Source organism: Pinus tabuliformis, chromosome X (assembly GCF_031772625.1).
Source record: "Pinus tabuliformis cultivar Carrire ecotype Pingquan chromosome X, CPIR1, whole genome shotgun sequence".
NCBI classification, from domain to species: domain Eukaryota; kingdom Viridiplantae; phylum Streptophyta; class Pinopsida; order Pinales; family Pinaceae; genus Pinus; species Pinus tabuliformis.
In genome coordinates, this window is record NC_142308.1 from 1,671,968,314 (window position 1) to 1,671,987,296 (window position 18,983).

Here is an 18,983-nt window from a genome sequence, read left to right on the forward strand (position 1 = left end):
TTGACTAGGAACCAAAAAATCTTACACATAATCAACATAGACTCCATTATCCCAAGGACTAAGGCACTGATCTACCAAGGGTGGTCACCAAAACTCTGATTCTTTCACCTCTCCCAAGTCTAGCCACATTTGGGTGCCTAGGGCATCAATTTCCCAACAAGCTAGCCATTAAGAAAATTCTATCTCCTAGGATCTCCTGCATTTGCCTTTCCTCTAGCTCTCCTCCCAATTTGAAGACATTCCGACGGTGGAGTCGGGAGAAAAGCCAAGTCCTAGCTTCAGGACCAAAAATTGCCTTGCCATCCCCAAGGGTAGCACTTCCCAGGGTCAAACCAACATCTTTGAGTAATGATATTTTCTTTGATCCTCTCTCCACCTTGTCTAGGGTAAGATTATCATTGGTTGCTACATTCCTTCCTCATACCCCAGACTGGGTCCACGTGGCCTTGTGTGGTCCCACTCCATTGAGAAACCATTCTTCAAGAACCATCCGGGATACCAATTATAACGAGGATTTTAGGGATTGGGAAACTCCTTCACACATCTTATCCCATAAACCTAACCTTCAAACCCTCTCTTCCTTTCCCTAGATTACCTAGTACCTTGCTTACAAAGCAAGCAATCTTTATCCTTCAAATTTTGGGAAAGGGTTATTCGGGTCACTCATATCCATTGACTCATCCTTCATTAGTGACTCCACACATACCGGGTCTCCTCCCATCAGTGGATGTCCGTAAATAGAAGGGAGCCTTAGCTGAGGTGATAGTGGGCTAAGACTTTGTTTGTTGCCCTTGGCCTAGCATTTGCCCTTTAGGGATTCCCCTTAGGTCCCTTGCTAGTTTGAGCGCTAACAGGGCCCAAATACCAGATGGGGCTCTTATCCCAAATGGTGGGAGGTCTATTTGGGACTTCACACCGTAGAGACCCCCGAACTGTTGGCGAGACATTTTTCCCTGTCAAAGGGTTTCTATAAATCTTTCGTCTTGATATATTGAATCTTTATAGCTCCAACATCTCCCTTGCAAAATTTGTCACCAAGTATCAATCAAGGAAACTTAGTATAGCATTCATTGACCTTAAATCTCCAATTGATCGAAAGCTACTAGAGGCTCTCTCTCTATTAACTTGCTCCAAAAATGGCTTCTACCCTTGACATAGTCCTTTTTGACTCCATATACCAAAGATTGATAAAGGTGCTAGTCTTTTGTGTGTCAATCTTTAAAAGTAAAATCTTTTTCCCCTTTTTTATGTTTTATAGGGTAAACTAGGTTAGGTTACGGCAAAATCTGCAATAAATAAGATAAAATACTTTAAACCTCATAATCGTACAATTAGCCTTTGCAAGGACCTTAGTAATAAAACATTGAGAGGGAGTGAAGAACAATCCACTGAAATTCTCATAACACTCGAGGTCATCTAAGAGAACCTAGTTACAACAAGCTCTTCTCCTAAAGGAGAGGGGACATGCAACTTACCTATGTTAAGAACAAGAATGGGAATTCCTCAAAACCTTGATGGGAGTGAGTCTACAAGCCAAAGGTTGAGAGGAGGCTCATGGACTCACTAATTGTAATATACGGTATACCCCATCAAATAAGTTGCTAAAAGGGAAGCCTTCAACCCGATTTTGTCACTTGGGCAAAGAGGCAAAGGTTTGGGGGGAATTTTGGGAAATTTTGGACTTAGGAGATATGGATAAATGAAAAGGGGGCTACAAGGTGGCAATATGCACCCCTTAGAGAGAGAGTGTGTGAATTAGTGGGAAATGGAGGCCACCAAGGGGGACGCATGGACCAAAAATATATAAACGAAAAAGGGAGAAATTCCACACCATCATTTGACTATTATACTTCAGAATTTTACCTCTCTTGAAGTTGTTCAGCGCAAGGGTTGGAGTGTTGTTGAGCACAAGGGTTTCAACGTTCAAGTGAATTCCACACCAGTTTAGGAGAACTTTGAGCGTCTCCCTAGCTGAGAATTTGGGGAGTCCATTCTAGGACTTTCACAAGGTGATATTTGCAGCAGATCAAACCAGTTGTGCGCACTTCCTGGGCGTAGAGGCAGTTCGAATTAGCAGTTATCCGAGCCAACTACAGTGATTTGGGTGAGTAGAAATTGCAAGTGCATTTTCGCATTTTGGAGCCGAGATTTTGGAGGCATTTTGCAAGGTTAGTTTTGGGCCATTTTTGAGGGTTGAATTCTCCAATTTCTGGCAGCACGTGGACCTCACTAGACAAAGCCTACGCAGGACTTAGAGCTAGGTTGTTGGGGAGCTTGAGGTGCCAAGAAATTAGACTTTCTAAAGCCTAATTTTCTAAACAGGGAAGCATTTCTCAGTGGTGGAATTGGGGTTATTTCCAATGGGCGAATTTCTTGCAGAAGTACACACCAATTAGCGGGTTGGGCCATACACACCGGTTGGAGGGCTTCCATGTTGCTTGGAGTTGGGCCAAAACATTTTCAGGTTTTTATGGGTTTTTAGAGAGCAGTTAAGGGGTCGCGTTTCAAGTTGATCTGGGCAGTATTCAAAGCAGAAATCATAATCACAATTGTCATTCAACAACAGATTATTCACTAGGCAATGTGCATTTCTCTCTAGGGCTATTCTTCACTTGGGTCAAAGACATCTTTATGGGTTTTGCTCAACTTGTTTGGCAAGCCCAAGTTCTATCATTTCATCTCATTATATGTACCCAATTCCACATTATTAATAAAACAGCTCCATGTATTTTGTTGGTTTCATTTGTGTATTGATTTGTGGTTGTGTTGTTTATTTATTTCGTTGTCCCAAGTACTGTTTTTGGTATGCACTACTAATTTTTCCATTAGGAATATTACACTAATCTAGTGTCAAAAGTATATTAGGTCTTTGTTGACCATTTGCTACCACCAGCGAATGACATAAAGGAATATAAGGAAGTGATTCGCTTGATAAGGTCCATTCTAGTGCTTTGGATGTGTTGAAGAAGTTGAAGGTTGCAGTAGAAGAAGAATGTAGTAGGAAGATAAGTATTCCATGGTTAAAAATTGGAGGGGAGTTTGAAAATTTTGTTGAATTTCGTAAGAGATAGAGGATTCAAAGGTGAAAAGGTGATGATAAAAGAAGAAATAGAAGAATCATATAAATGGAAATGCGTGCATTGTATGGAAATTCAGTTCCCAAGTACATATGGGCAAAAATCATGCATGTAACAATGTATTTGTTGAATAGGAGTGATATAAGTCACATAGAAGAGGCATGGTCTATGAAGAAACCAAAGGTAACCACTTCAAAATCTTTGGTTCAATTGCTTACAATGCCACAAGTAGAAACTTGTTGTTCATTGCATATTTTGACTAAACAAAAGCATATAGACTTTTAGATCCTTGCACAAATCAAATTGTTGTTTGTAGAGATGTGAGATTCAATGAAAAATCATATAGGTATCAAGTCAATGGTTGCAAGTTTAAAAGTCAAAAAATCAATTGAATTTCTACGGAGGACAAGTGGATAATGTTACAGAATCATCATATTATGTTGTGCACATAGAATAAGGGGCAAGAGATGTCGAGAATGCTTTAGTATAAAAAATATATGTTGTCGGTTCAAATGGTGAGGTACAGAAGGATAGGCTTGAAGATGTAATGGAAGAGGAGTTTCCGCTATCTAGTGATTGAGGGGCGAGTGGAAGCCAAAAGGAGGATGTGAGCAATGTGTGTTCGTGAGATTTAGTCCATTTGTTGTACATGTCCCAAGTTGATGAAAAAGAAGATAAGTATGAGCCAATAAAAACACTCATGGCTTCTCCAGAAGTTGGATTTGTTCAAGGTAGGGGCAATGCAATTCAATTTATGGTTAAATGAAAAGAACGGTAGAGAGGTGCACTTTGTAGGTGTGGATCGACCATGAGAGGTGCAATTTGAAATGTGGATGAGACTATTTACAAGTTAGAGTAGGCTCTAGAAGCTTGGTTTGTGAATTTCAAAAAAAAAAATTGGTTCATAGATGGAAGAAATTTTTTTATTTTTGTGTTTTGAAATCAACCTCTTATGTTGTGTAAGAAATCCATCCAAGTGGACATTATGAATAGCAATTTAGAACACTTCCAATAGAGAAACCAAAATATTGTTTCTACATGTAGATCAATTACACAACTCAAAGATAAGTTGTAGACATTTGCCTTAACACGCTTGGGCCAAATAAGTTTATATTATTCAAAAAGCATTTGGTTTCCATGTGACCATTAAGGGAGGGTATTGAGAGTTATTTTTCTATAAAGGTCATATGATATAAGTTTGGTACTAGCCCCAAAGAATAGCTTCCTTAGTTTGACCATTTCCACTAAATGGCATAATGCCTGGGGATGTCACAAGATCAATTCCCACTAAGCCCCTACGAGTTTACTAGCCACTATTGCATTTGACTATTAATGTTGCTCTTCACTCGAAGAACATGGAAGAGGGAAGAAGTATGCAAGGCACTAGCAAGGTACTAACTTCCTCGATCTTAACACTTAAGTGAGGGGGAGAGAGGGGAATTTATTTCCCTAGATAAAAAGCTAATAGTTTGATAATTTAGCGTTAAGCATTTAATAAAGTTAAGTAAATTATTTTATTAAGTCACATGTCGTAAATAATGTTAAGTCATTAGGTTTAAGCAATGTCTTCATTAAATACACTGGTTGTGCACTAACCAATCGGTTAGCTCAATTGGTTGTTGTCATTGTTACTAGGCATTTGGCTAGTTATGTGCTAGCATATGCCTAATTCAAATCCCCCTAGGTGAGGCACACTAGTATGTGGCAATGAGTTTACTAGGGACACCATTCACAAATGTGGGGAAGCATCCCTTAGGTTTCCTCTTACTAGATAAAAGGTCATTAAATGGAACTTGATGCACACGACATTGTCTACCTTTATGTATTGACATTCAACATATTGAATAATATCAAGTACGACCCAAGAAAAACACTCATGGCATTGTTGTCGGGGATAAAGTCCACTTTCTTAGAAGTTAGGTTGCACTCGTTGTGGGGATGGGGGCACAAGGGGTACGAGGGGGCAAGTTTCCGGGATGGCTAGAGCGCACCCCCAAATTTTCAAGGGACAGTAGGTTGGGGACGGCAAGTGCGGCAACTAATTTTATATTTATTAAAAAAATAAAATTTAGTAATTCAACATAAGCATGAATGATAAATTAAAATATAAAAATTAGAACTATTATTAATTTTGAAATGGAAATTACAAAATAAAATACTAAAGTCTAATACTATCTAATTATCATTGTGCATCGCAAAAACAAATCTCGTCACCATTGCCCATTGTCAAGAACTTAAGAAGTACTATTAATCTGCTATAGCCTACAAGCTAGTAATCTACTATTGTCTACATAATCATTCTATGATGCACGATGAATCATTTCAAAATTTAAATAGCAGCTAAACTTTAAAAATTAAAAGTAAAATTTAATAAAACTATAAACATGAACAAGTCATTAAAACGTAATTATAAATCCCAAATTAAGGGTCTAGAAATTAAGAACCTTGCAGAACCTGTCATCAATGTAATGTATAGTATAATTGTGAAAATTCCTACAATGGAATCCCTACTGCAATAAATTGATGTTACTTCTCCTACTTGATTAAATCATACAATTTATTTACTCTCTTGTACAATAAATTTCAAAATATTGAGCAAGAAAGAACAATGCAACACATAGGACACAGTTATTTTTGGACAAATAGTCCCCGGAAAAACCCAATGCGGGAAAATCGGTGCAACAGCGCTGAGGGTTTATTATTATGCAGGAGAAAACTCTGAGTACAAATCTAGGATGCTCAACTAGCAATCCTTTACAGAGAAAATACTAGACAGAAGACTAGTGAAATGATCTCACCCTATCACTAGAGAATCAGTGACTAATCCTTCAACTCTGGAGGCTCTGTGTGACTTTTGCGCAGAACTGCATCACCCTGGATAGCTTCTGTGTCACCCCTCCTGGGTATTACGCTGCCTCTCTGCTCTGGATCCTCTATTGGCTCAGAAATCGACTTTCCTACCTCCCAGACTCACACCTCGACTTCCGGCAACTGAACTTCGAATTCCCTCAACAGAAACTCGACTTCCCCTTACTAACTGCGTTGCCTCTGCGTAAGCTAGCGTCAGCTTTCTTCTGGACGTCTTTCTGTCCTTCCTCTGCCTTGTACTGTCCAGAAATTCCTTCCCACGAATTATCACTGCCCCTCTGCTGCAAAATCTCCTCAATCGATTTTCCTCCTAAGAACTTCTCACTTCAGAAAATCGATTTTCTCAATCTCTCTATGTGTTTTCCAAATGACCCTCAAGCCCCTTCTTATATCTTCTTGTTGGATAACCAACGGCCTAGATTAAAACATAATCAAAAGCTCAAATCGTTTTGACTTTATCCATGGCTTTTTCTACAAGTTTCACCCCTGATTAGATTAATACCCATTAATAGTTTAATTTTCCCAAGTTTAGACTTAGGAACCCCATTAAAAATATTAGTTATATTAATAAAATCACTTATGGGTGGAATTTCCCAAAACGCTTTCTAGGTTCTTTGGAATACCTGTGCCCAAGCCTCCCTGCAAAATTTGAGGCTTAGAGCACATCCGATGCTACCCCAAATCAACAATAATCATTCAAAATCACTATTATTTACAGAGCAAAAAGAGTATTACCATCCCATCTATTTACCTTATAATATTAAGTGTTAAAGATGAGTTAGCCATTGTAATGTTTATTTCAAGAGTAACAAATGTTATGTACAAAAGTAATAATATCATGAAGTGAAATAAATTATATATAATAAATTATTTTTATGTTAGTGTACTCAAAGAACTAATTGATTGGTTCCTAAAATGAATAATGGAACTTGTTACGTATATAGACACCACCACTAATAATTTAGTAGCACATTGATATATCATCTCATATCTCATCTAATCTCTCATGCTTGTCTCTTGCATATATTTAACATGGTATTGAAGTCATGGTGAATGTGGCATAGGGAAATTTCAAATATTCATGCCAAGAAAAGGTTTCTCACAAACATGGAGATAAAGACAAGTTCAAATTGAAGGCAAGTTAATTCATGGAGTATGGTGATTGTAAACCTTTTTTTTTGTGTAAGTCGGCAGTTCTATATTAATTCATCAAATACATAATATACAAAATGGTTTGCACGCACAGACATAACTAAGACTTCCTTGCCCGCTCGAAATGTCAATGAGCCGCAAAAAAAAACATGATTTCTTGAGCCCAAGGCTAGCCACGCAGAATTGCCTAGAGAAGGGCTTGAAACAGCAAAACAGTTCATCACACTGGGTGACTGAACAGTGGTACCAAAAGACAAAAAGAAGACCAGGGTGCTCTTCGCAGTAACAAGAAACCAGTGGTTTAGAAACCAGGAACAAAACATACCAAAACAAGATGAGAGAACTGAACCAGATAAGCTGTTACAGCTTTAGGACGACATAATCTTTACTGGGATTACTTGGGCCTACCTTTGCAGTCCCTTTCTCAGGCTGAGGATTACGCTGATGCGTGGTCTGCTTTCCCTGACTAGTATCCGTTGCTTCCTTCATGCTCTCCATCGCAGCTGACGATCCCTGCAGTATGGAATTCCTGAGAAGACTAATGAGGACAGTCATTTTCTTTGAAAGAACTCCTACTTCCTACGACAGGGCGCTTAGATTGAATTCCACAGCATCCAGTTTGGCCATATGCTCTGTCGAACTGCAAGAGGTTGACTGTTGAACTTTTTTGATCTCTTCACCCTACATGCTAAGCGCCTTGGCTAGCATGGTTTTCATTCTCCAAAATTCAGCCTTAGTGCGAACAAATTGGGTTGCTCTAGTGGTTGTAGTACCCGGGTCATGAAGCCATTCAATTTCCTTCTCCAGATCTTGCTCTTCGAATTGTTCTTCTTTGTCTAAAACCTCCACTTCTATCTCCTCGATTTTCCGCTTTTCTCTTTGGGTAGTCCTGGTTTCATAGGCCTCCCTTGCCTTCAACAGGTCCTTGTTTGCCGAAACATTTCGACTACTTTCTCACACCATCCTGCTATTGCAAAACGCAGAAACTCTTAAGCTTCTTCTGGTGCAGCAATTGTTATGTCTCAAGAAGTGAGAGGACTGTGTGTTGTTCTTGTGGTGGGAGGTTGTAAATATAGTAGATGGCAATCGAATCCAGCCCCAGGTTTTCCACTTCGTCGTCAAAAGGGTGTTGATCCTCCCATAATAACTGTTGTAGTAAATTCCCAATTCCTGTTCATCATGAGTATCCTTAGTCTTAACTCTGCCACACTCGAACCTATTGGTTGAATGCCATTTGTCCTGCCTTTGATTTGTTGACGGCGCTGATAATAGTTTTTGTTGGTAGTCCGCCTCGGTTGATGGGCTATGTTCGTGTGGATGATTTCCCATTCCTCCTTACGTCCTTCATGGGTCTGACGCCTGATGTCCCTTCGATTGGTTATCTTCATTTTCAATTAAGGCAAAATTCTTCGTACTCCTGCACCACTTCTTCCGTTAACTTATGTCTTGTCTCGAGAGAAGTGAGCACTTACTTCGAAGTTCGGTGCATGTGACCTCATGCCAACATGTGTCTGGGTAGGTAAAGTGGTTTTCGATCCCGTAGTTGGCCAGATGATCTGCCACTGCGTTTGCCTTTCTTCTCACTGCCTATAGTATGATTCCGTCAAGGCAGGAGAGGTGCTCTGCTATGAGCTCTGTCACTTTGGCTAGTCTCCAATGCTTCGTGACCTTGCTCGGTTGCACCCCTGCCTGCATTCTCCTTGCTGTTGTGATGGCCAATTGCGAATCCCCTTCCACCACGGTGGCTCCTGTTTTCAGGCACCTGAGAATTCTTAATCCTTGCTCTAATGCTGCAAATTCCATTTCATTATTAGTTCCTTCCCCCAGCCCTTGGCTGAAAATATGTTGTATTTCACCTTTGTGATTCCGCAAAACCCCCCCTATACCTGCAGGTCCCAAATTCCCCCTAGAAGCCCCATCAAAATTGAGTTTCAGAAATCCTAATGGTGGAGGAATCCATCATTCATGACTGTGCCTTGTTGTTGTAGCTGATTTGAAGATGCAGTCGTGGTTCCCATCTCAATGCCAAACGCCTTCAGAATCTACAAGTCATCCATTGAGAAATCCTTGTTCTGTTGAGCTTTCCCTCTGGTAAGAACTGTTTCTCTTACATTTTGCAGAATTGTTCCTTTAATAAGTTCAATGTTTCTGGTTTCATTTTGGAATACTCTTCCGTTTCTCTCTTTCCATGCCGTCCATACGATAAACCCTGGTATGAGTTTCCAAATTGCATTAACCATATGGGTTTTGGAAATATTGCCTCTCCAATTCTCTATGCTCTCCTGAATTGAGATTCTTACCCTATCCGTCCTGTTAAATATGGATTCCATCCAATTCCAGAGGCTATTTGTCCATTCGCAAGTATTGAGGAGGTGATTCATGGTTTCCTCCTCAATTCCACATAGGGGACAACGTGAGGGGCCTATGAAACCTTTTTTCCTAAGGTTCTCCCAGGTAAGCGTCCTTCGGTGCATCAAGAGCCAGAGGAAAGTTTTAATCTTCGGCCAAAGTTGTGCATCCCACACCTTACTGTACCACTTGACTGTTTCCTTATGTTCATTTCCTTCTATGTAGACTCTTGCTTCTTTGAGTGAGAAGTTGCCCCCCTCGAGCTTTCCCCAACGTAGTGTATCAACATCCAGTGCATTTCTTATCTTTCTTTTGTCCAGCTCTGTTTTCAGAGCTCGTATACTGTTGTTTTCCCTTTCCGATGTGTCTGTATCACTGAATAACCACATTCTCCATGCTTGGTTATTCTCATTCGGTTTCCAGTAATGGTTTACTGTCGTTCTCCCTAGCTCCTGGCTTCTTCTTTGAATGTTGATAAATTCAGGGCTTTCCAGCTTAGGTAATTGTTGCCACGCATCTTCCCAGAACAGGGCCCGCTTTCCATCTCGAATTTCCCAAAAGCTCTGTTCCTGAATTATGTGCCGATTAGTTCTAGCAAGGTTCCAAATTGGAGAGCCATCAGGGGTTTCTTGCATCCTAATCAAATTTTGCATGCTGTAGTTATTTGCATACTTAGCTTTCCAATGCTTGGCCCAGGGTAAATTGGGTTCCTTTAGCCACCTCCACCATAATTTGGCTCCACATGCACGGTTGACTGTGAGGGGGTCTTGCAGATTTAACCCGCCCAGGTGTTTGGGTTTGCATATCTTATCCCATGCCATTAGAGACCACTTCCGCTTCCCTGAATTGCCCGACCAAAGAAACTCTCTTTGGATGCAACAAATTCTCTGAAGCACACCTATAGGTGCCGGGAGAATGGAGAGCATGTAATGCGGCACAGCCTGAAGGACTGATTTGGTGAGGACTAGACAGCCTGCAAAGTTAAGGGCTCTGTGCGTCCAATGATGACATCTTTTCTCTAGGCTAGCAATAATTTTTTCCCAATGCAATTTTTGCCAGGGTTTGTCAGTCAGCGGAATGCCAAGGTATCTTGAAGGAAGATTGCATCTTTTGAAACCTAGGATGTTAGAGAGATTCTTCTGGACAGCAAGGTGCGTATTGAAAAAGAAAATAGAAGATTTAGCTAGATTAAGCTCCATACCTGAGGCCATACTAAAGCAATTGAGAATATTTTTGAAGCCAAGAGCTTCTTTAACCGAGGGCGTCCCATGCAGCATTGTGTCATCGACAAACTGTTGATGAGTAGTTGCAGGGCTTGAGGGGAAGGGTTGTAATCCCTGAATAATTCCTTCCTCTTTTGCTCTGTTGATTAGCCGGCTTAGCCCTTCCATTAGAATAACAAACAAAAAAGGAGAAAGGGGGTCTCCTTGTTGCAGACCTCGAGAGGGAGTAAATTGGGTTGTTGGAGCTCCATTAACCAGGATTGAAAATCTGGTAGATTTAACCAAGGTTAAGATCCAGACCACCCATTGTTTCCCAAAGCCAAAGGCTTCAAGAATAGCCTCCAGATAGTTCCAGTTTACTTTGTCATAAGCCTTTGATAGGTCCAACTGCATTAACATGCCTGCTTTTTTCTGAGTTCGGAGAGTGTGAATCATCTCTTGAGCGAGCAAGATGTTATCCATTATCTATCTCCCTTCTACATAGCCTGATTGTTCTTCCGAAATGATTCCAGGAAGAATTGGTTTTAGTCTGTTGGCTATGACTTTAGAAATAATCTTGTACAATACATTGCACAGTGCAATTGGTCGAAACTTCGCCGGAGTATTGGCTTCCTCCTCCTTTGGAATAAGGGTTAGGAACGTCGAATTGAGGGATTTGAGGATGGAAGAGGATCGACGGGAATCCTCTACCACTTCCCAAACCTCTGCCTTAATGATTTCCCAACACGCTTTATAGAAGTCAATGGTGAAGCCATCAGGCCCCGGTGCCTTACCATTTGGCATATCTTTCACAGCCTCTTCTACTTCTTCCAAGGTGATTTCACGATTTAAAGCCTTGTTTTGCTCCTCATTGATGAGCTTGGGGATAGCAGTTACTAGTTCATTGATAGCTTCCTCTCTGTCAATCTCAGGTTCCCTAGCAATCTGGCTGAAATGATTTATTAGAAGGCTCGAGATCTCCTGATGAGTCTGAACCGCGGTTCCCTGCTCGTCTTTGATGCTTAATATTCTATTAGCCCCTCTGTGATCAATGGCTAATCTATGGAAAAATTTAGTATTCTGTTCACCTTCCTTAAGCCATTGTATCCTGGACTTTTGCTTCCATAGCACTTCCTCCTGTTGGCATCTAGCCTGCCAGTCTTGCATTAGTTTTTGTTCTATATTCCTTGAATCTTGGTTAATATTTCCTTGAATCCAATCCTTGTGAATTAGTTCCATTTGTTCCTCCAGTTTCTTTTTTTCTTTAAATATGTTACCAAAGACTTCCTGATTCCATGCTTTTAGTTTAGCTTTGATGTGTTTAAGTTTAGCTTGTAGAATGAACATTTTTGTTCCTCTTATGCCTAACGGTTCATTCCACCATTGTTCAATTTTCGGAATGAACTCCGGATGACTGAGCCAAAACTTTTCAAATCTAAATGGCTTATTCCTAGGTGTGCCTTGGATAGCCGCCATCATTGTTATGGGCCAATGGTCCGAACCTCCACTCGGCATTATGTCCGACTCTACAGTGATCCCTTCCAGGAGAATGGTTTCTGTTACTAAGAATCTGTCCAGTCGAGAGGCTATTTGCCTATCACCTCCTCTTGGGGAGGACATCTACCAGCTTGGCCGAGTTAATGAAGTCTTTGAAAGCTTCAGTATCCCTGTTCAGCACTCTCACACCTCCTTTCTTTTCCGTGAGCGCAGTGATCATGTTAAAATCTCCTCCGAAGATAGCTTTTGCCTGAGGATATCTTAGCTGCAAATTGGATAGAGTGCTAAGCCATAGTAATTTGGCCTCTAGTTTTTGAGGTCCATAGACATTTGTGCATAAATATGTTTCTGGATTCCCTATTATTTGGACTTCTATTGAAATATGAGATCTGGCTGCTTCAAAAGAAACTAGCTGTATCACCTATGGATTCCAAAGAATGGCCATACCCCCTTCCCATCCACTACTTGTTGTTTCTAGGTGGTCCATTCGTTTACTCAGTTTTTTACTAATGTTGGCCATTGTTTGGCTGGAACATTTAGTTTCTTGCAGAAATATTATGTCTGGTTGTTCCTTTTGGACTTTCTTCTTTAATAAACGTTGTTTTTTAAGGCTATTTAGCCCTCTAGCATTCCATGAAAGTACTTTCATAATGAAAACAATTTAGGAGGTTCATGTGAACGCCTCAAGGGCTTTCATCTTACCTGAATTTAGAAGCATCTGTCCCAGTTCTTGTAACGCCTCATTGTTCGTCCTTCTTCCTCTTTTTTTCCGGTGCTTTGAGTTGGTGGAGGTTTGATGCAGTCCCTGCATTCTCACCCCTAGCCCTTTTGTTGTTCCTAAGCTCTTCCTTTGCAACTCCAACTCTGCTTGTTGTCTTGCTATGAATAAGCTGTTAATTCTGTTTACCTCCTCTTCTAAAATATGTTCCATTCCTTTCTTTTTCCAGTCTTCTACCATGTTTGGTAGATCCATACCTTCTTGTTCGAGCATGTCACTTAATTCCATATCCTCAAGCCCTATTTCGTTGGTTAACATCTCTGAATCTTCTTCTAAACCTTCCGTTGGACCCTGAGTGTGTGGTGTGTTGTTTGTTGGCTTAGAAATTGGTTCTTTTGTTCCTGTTGTGGCTTTGGATTGACCTTCTTTCAATATCTCACTCTCTGTATTGTTGTTCTCTGACTCTGTCTCTGATTCTAACACCTCAAAAGCATTGCTTGTGTTTCTGAGGGAAGTGCTTGCCTTGTTTAGTCATTTTTTGTTTGCTCTTTGTCTTGCATTCGGTCGCACAAAGGCTTCCTTATTCTTATCTCCTTTGTTCTCCTTGGTATTCTCCGCCATTTTGTTCATTGGACATTCTCTGATCAAATGACCATGCTCATGACACTTCCTGCAGTGGAATGGGATCTGTTCATAGTCTATAGCTTGAAAATACACTTTGTCTCTGTATTCCAACCATAGGCCCTCATGAAGTGCTCCCAAGACATCCATTTCCACACAGATTCTCACACAGGAGGTATATCTTTTCTGTAGTGTCGCTTCTGAGGCTTTGATGAAGGTTCCTAGTTTGTTGCCGATCTGTTCCAGTGCTGCATGTCCCCAATAATCTATTGGTAGGGAGAATAAGTGAATCCAGACCGGTACCTGTTTAAAGGTTTCCTGTTCTAGCGCGAAGTTGGGTTTCCATGGTCTCATGTAGAGACCTGCTGAGGCAAAGAAATATGGTCCTCCATCAAATATTCGATCCTTGTCTTATAGATTGGAAAAAACTACTGTAAAGAAACCTTTGGCCCCTAAGTGTAGCCTTACATCTCCTTTTGGTTTCCATTGTTGCTTTATCCACATGCACAGTGCTCGTTCTGTTGGCCAGAAGCCCATGAACCTGCAGATAACTGCATGTTCTGCCATGTGGTCACGGTACACCTGAAGTTCCGGATCAGAAATTATTACCCTTAGGGTATCAGTGGCTTTGGGCTTGCATGGTCCTTGGTTTTCTTTCTTCTTGGCTGTTGACGTTGTTCCTTCCTGTCCTGCCTTGGCTTGGTTTGGATCCTCGTTTTCTTTTGATTGTGCCTCCTCCGGCTCATTTCCTTGTGTAACCTGTGCTAGGACCGGGTTTGTACTCTCTCTGTTTGTTGTACTATTGCTTCCTATGATTCCTTTCTGTTTCTTGGTGTTTATACTCTCATTGTTTCTCTTTCCTCTGTTGGTCGCATCTTCCTTGCCTGACTTCTCAAAGCCTAATATTTGCACTCCTTCCGGTGCAGTTTTCTCTTTGTGCATTATTACCTGTTTATATGATGGGGTCCCTATGGACCCCGCTTTTTCCATTTGCAGGGTCAGAATCTGCCCTCTTCTGCGAAGCTCTGCCACTCTGGCTCTGTCTTCTTCCAGAGTTTGTACTCAGGCTGCAGTTTGAACAGTTTTCCTTCAAACCCTAGATTTTTCTCTGTCGCCTCCCTAAACCTTAAACATGAATAAGTCATTAAAATTTAATTATAAATCCCAAATTGAGAGTCTTCGATTTTGCCCTGTCGCTCAACTCTTACCTCACCTGCAACCTTCGCTCGAGTTCTCTCACCTCTTTTTACATTTGTCGTCGTGAATGGAGTTCTTTGTTCAGCGTTTACCTCCACTTGTCGTCTCTGGCTTCGCTCGACTCTTACCTACAACACTCGCACCTTGTGTTTATCTACAACCTTCGCTCAAGCTCAATGTTTACTTGCAACCTTCGCAACCTGTGTTTACCTTCGCCACCTTCTCTCTGTAAAAGTGTTTACCTTCGTCGTCGTCATGTAGTGTAGTGTGTAGAATGCAATAGGTTTATTTTAGTGTGTATGCGATAGGTTTAGATTAGTCGATAGGTTTAAGATGTGATAGGGTTTAGGTTTCAAAATTTGTTTTTTTTTTATTTTTCGACTTTAAAGTTTAGAACTTAGGTTTTCAAATTTACTTTTTTTAATTTAAATTTTTTTGAAGTTTAATGTGCATGTCATTGGGGGACCTCCTAAAGTCCCTCGAAAAGTCCCCGACTTTTCCAGGGACAGCCTGGAAGTCCCGAAGTCCCTGATGGAGTCCCTAGCCAATTGGGGAAGTTTCCAATGAGTTTCAAAGTACCCGGATCATCAAGACGAATGAAATGCCATGAATTTTGGTGGGGAAGGGTCCCCCTGCAACATAGCTTAAAAGGCATTATTGGATTAGATAATTGGCATATGGATATTTAGGAGTTAGAGAAGTGATGAGGAATTGGAGCTTAGGTATTGAAGCATGATGGAGCTCCCTTGTACTATCAAGATTGATGACTAATGAAGACAAAGGAATAGATTTCAATTTTGGTGTAAGGTTTAATGCCTTCATTATCATGAAAATGTATAGAAATTTTTCTTGTTTTTCAATTTAACCTAAAAGCCCAAATATTATTTAGGACGAGGTTTTTCCCTTCTGATTTACTTTTTGTTTTAGTTATATTTATTGCCATTCTTCTAATAAAATAATTTCAAATTTTAAATAATAACTCAAAAATAATACACAAATTTTATTAACACAAAAAAAGTCCCCAATGCGACCAAAATTTACTTTCCAAAGGCAAATCACGCATGTTATGTCAGCAAAAGAATGGTGAAGGTGGTTGCCAATCATATTGATATCACCCAAACGCATGTAAATAACCATGGAGCAGAGGTTTCTATTCAAGGACCAAGCACAGTACCATTTTGCTCGTGAACAGTTAAAAGAAGACATTGTGTCCAATGCAGTTTTGTGAAACCTGGAAGCAGCATCTGCTTCAACTTGATGCAGTTCACTTATATTGATGAAATTTCGCTAATATATAATTGCTAAAGTCACGAGTAGCCGGCTGGAATTGGAAAAAATGCATGTAACCAATATTGCTGGCGTTTATTGTATAAAATGAGGAACGAAAACTTCAAAATTGAACATCACGAAACTTTGTAAATTTTAAAATTGATCATCCCAAAGCTTGGTTTGGTGAAGGATCTTCTAAATAATATAAATTGTATAAATTTATTTATTTTTCTATAATTTCTAGAGGGATCATAATTATACAACAAAATTTGAATGTTCATCATTCCCAAAACCAAAGCTGTTATTGATGAACAACGCATTCGACCGCATTTAGCCTAGATTGAAGTTCGTTCCGTCAACTGAATGGTTAACTGACTTGCTGTTTTTGTATAATTTTGATAGGTCAATAATAAAAACGAAGGGTAAAACGGCAGCAGGTACTAAAACTACTGTATTTTGACAGGAAGATGAAAAAACATTTATGAAAACAAAAAGGAAAAAATAAAAGATAAAAAAGGCAGCGCCACCTTTCAACAAGGTCTTCAATGCGGTACCAATGAAAGATACAGTGATCATGGATATGGTTTAGCTAGATCTCGATGTAATTGGTACAAAGTCAAAGCATTGTGACTGTATGTATAGGCATGGCAATGTACATAAAATGAAAGTGGATTTTCTCTTGTAGATAAATGGAAAAATAGAACCCCGTTCTGCGCTGAAGACAGTTAAGCTGTATTCGTGATACCATTCGGCTCCATTATAGGTTGATCTCACCTGGAGAATATGCTCGTTACAAACCTGGAACGTCAAAAAGGACGGGTTTGTTTGTTCCACGATGAAATTCAGATCATAAATAAGCGACTTGGGTATTCCACACGGTAAATAAACATCGATAACGTCCGATTAACGTAAAGCATGCATTGTCAAGAAGGGCTATTGGGTGTGGAGACGAAATGATAGTCGCAATATACTGTTTGAGACTAGCATGTTTCTCGTTGTTTCTTCTGAACTTTCAGACAGGGTCTTGAGTTCGAAACCTCTTTAAACTCGGAGTTCACCGTATTAACCATATATTTCAGTGCTTCCGTTATGCTTTTAAAGCTATTATTATTGACGTTAGTTAGCGCAGCTATTACTCTTTAATGAAGGCCGCAATGCCGCACTTTTCAACCAGGTTCAATGTTGAACGTAATAACTCATGCAAAGTAACATGAAGCTGTATCGTTTATCGTGACAGTAAAATTTCGGCAGAAAATCGAATAGGAAAACAAAGAGGATTGATAACCTACCAATCCTTGCATGCTTCGCACTGAGCCATTAAAACATCAGGGTTGTACGGCATTTCACATTTGCAGTGCCTGCAAGAAACAGACAGACAGAAGGCATTTCGTTAAAGAACACATCTTGGAGGTCGGCAGATCGAAACCCCGGAAGACGAAAATGGAAGCGAAATTTTCACAACAGATCTTGCTGACTTACACGGCCACCCTATCGGGAGTGAACCCTCCAGTTGCGGCGTTGTATTCAAAACGGCAGAAATAGTCTTCGGAGCCGACGCTATCCAGTTTGGTGTAGTTCTTGAAAGTATGCACACTACATTTGCCCTCAATTGTATCGGCGCTCTGCTCGTCGAAATGATCCGAAAGGAAAAGCTCCTTCGCGCCGTGGAATTGGCGACGGCCTCCTATAGACTCCTCCGGCCGATAATACCAGCGCACACGGACCCTCACATGGTTTCCCCGGCCATCGGCTTCTATCTTCTCCACCCTAGCTATATACGGTGGCTTCTGGGCATCCTCCGCACGCATTACCACACAGTCCCCGACTAGTGAAAACAAGAAACAAAATAAATGAATGAACGAATGACAAGGTCGAGCGATTAAATCCCAGGGAGGGTCGAGAGGCTTCACCCTTACCTTTGACGACCTTGTCGGTTCCCTTGATAGTGTATGAGTCCAAGATTTTTTTCGTCGGCCTGGATTTCGCCATCGCTGCAGATCGAAATTTTGTATACGAGACTTGGAGCTCCCGAGAATCGACCATACGACGCTCGTGGATGTCCCGCCTGCGTGCTTTTCCGGTGAAAATAAATACAAGCGACCACGTATTTATCTATCTATATGTCCGCCATTGTCCGCGGGCGACGAAGAGCCAATGAAACCCTAGGGCGTATTTCTGTCCGTCTGTCTGCGAGCTTTCCTTTTAAATTCTACAGGCGCCTGAAACGAGGCAGGCGAACGACAAACGAGCTTGACGATAGAGTGCGACGAGATCAACCATTCGAAACTCGAAGCGGGCGAACAATAGGGCGAGCTTTCTGTACTTCCTTACCAGGTCCAAACCCTGAAGGAGGTTCCGAATCAACGCGGATCGATCCCGCGACTGTGCGATGATAACGCGGATATCAGCAGCGGCAACGACAAAGGGTCAGCAGAAACGGGAACGCACGGCATTTGACGGGAAGCGAGCGCAGAAATGTTAAAAGTACGGCGGTTGACGGAGGGAAGGAGGGAAAAGGTGGGAAAGGACTGGCAAATTGGGAAGTGAAAATTACATTTTCAATCACCACCCTCGCTTTTTTAAATAGAGACATTTTTAATTTAAAATTATTTTATCCGTTTTTCCTCAATTTGATTCTCCTCGGTGACTCACACAGGGACCTGCCCTTTGTTTTTGAAAAGACACGTATGACAATTTTGGAAGACACGTCGTCAAAATTGACACACTCGCACATTTTTTGCAGCCTCCTTTTGTAGTTGAATCATCATCAAAAACACGTGACACTGGCCCACATGAATTATTAAAATAGCAAAGTCAAAGTTGAAAGCCATATTTATGTAAAAGAAATATCTATGTGGAAATATGAGACTTTTGGCAGGTGTTTCATGTAATAACACTATAAAGGTATTTGACGTTTTTTTTCGTAATTAAGTTGAGTACAAAAATTATGATTATTTATATTTTTTTAAATATATTATTACAAAGATATTAAATTTAAAAAATTAAATATTAATAATTTTGATTTTTTATATT

The 18,983-nt window shown here is 40.5% G+C and overlaps 1 protein-coding gene across 2 annotated transcripts in view; it reads right to left on the reverse strand.

The window, feature by feature from the left end:
• LOC149146436 (chromatin remodeling protein EBS-like) overlaps nucleotides 1-18,500 on the reverse strand; it is a 178,486-nt gene extending 159,986 nt beyond the window's left edge. Inside the window, exons 1-3 of one of the 2 annotated variants that reach the window (XM_089453192.1) lie at nucleotides 17,867-18,500; nucleotides 17,430-17,775; nucleotides 17,240-17,308 (exon numbers count right to left, since the gene is read on the reverse strand). In XM_089453192.1, coding sequence (XP_089309318.1) covers nucleotides 17,240-17,308; nucleotides 17,430-17,775; nucleotides 17,867-17,993 — 542 coding nt within the window. In that variant the 5' untranslated portion in view covers nucleotides 17,994-18,500. The remainder of the gene's footprint in view (nucleotides 1-17,239; nucleotides 17,309-17,429; nucleotides 17,776-17,866) is intronic. The other variant, XM_089453193.1, reaches the window with a different exon arrangement.
• Nucleotides 18,501-18,983: the final 483 nt, after the last annotated feature.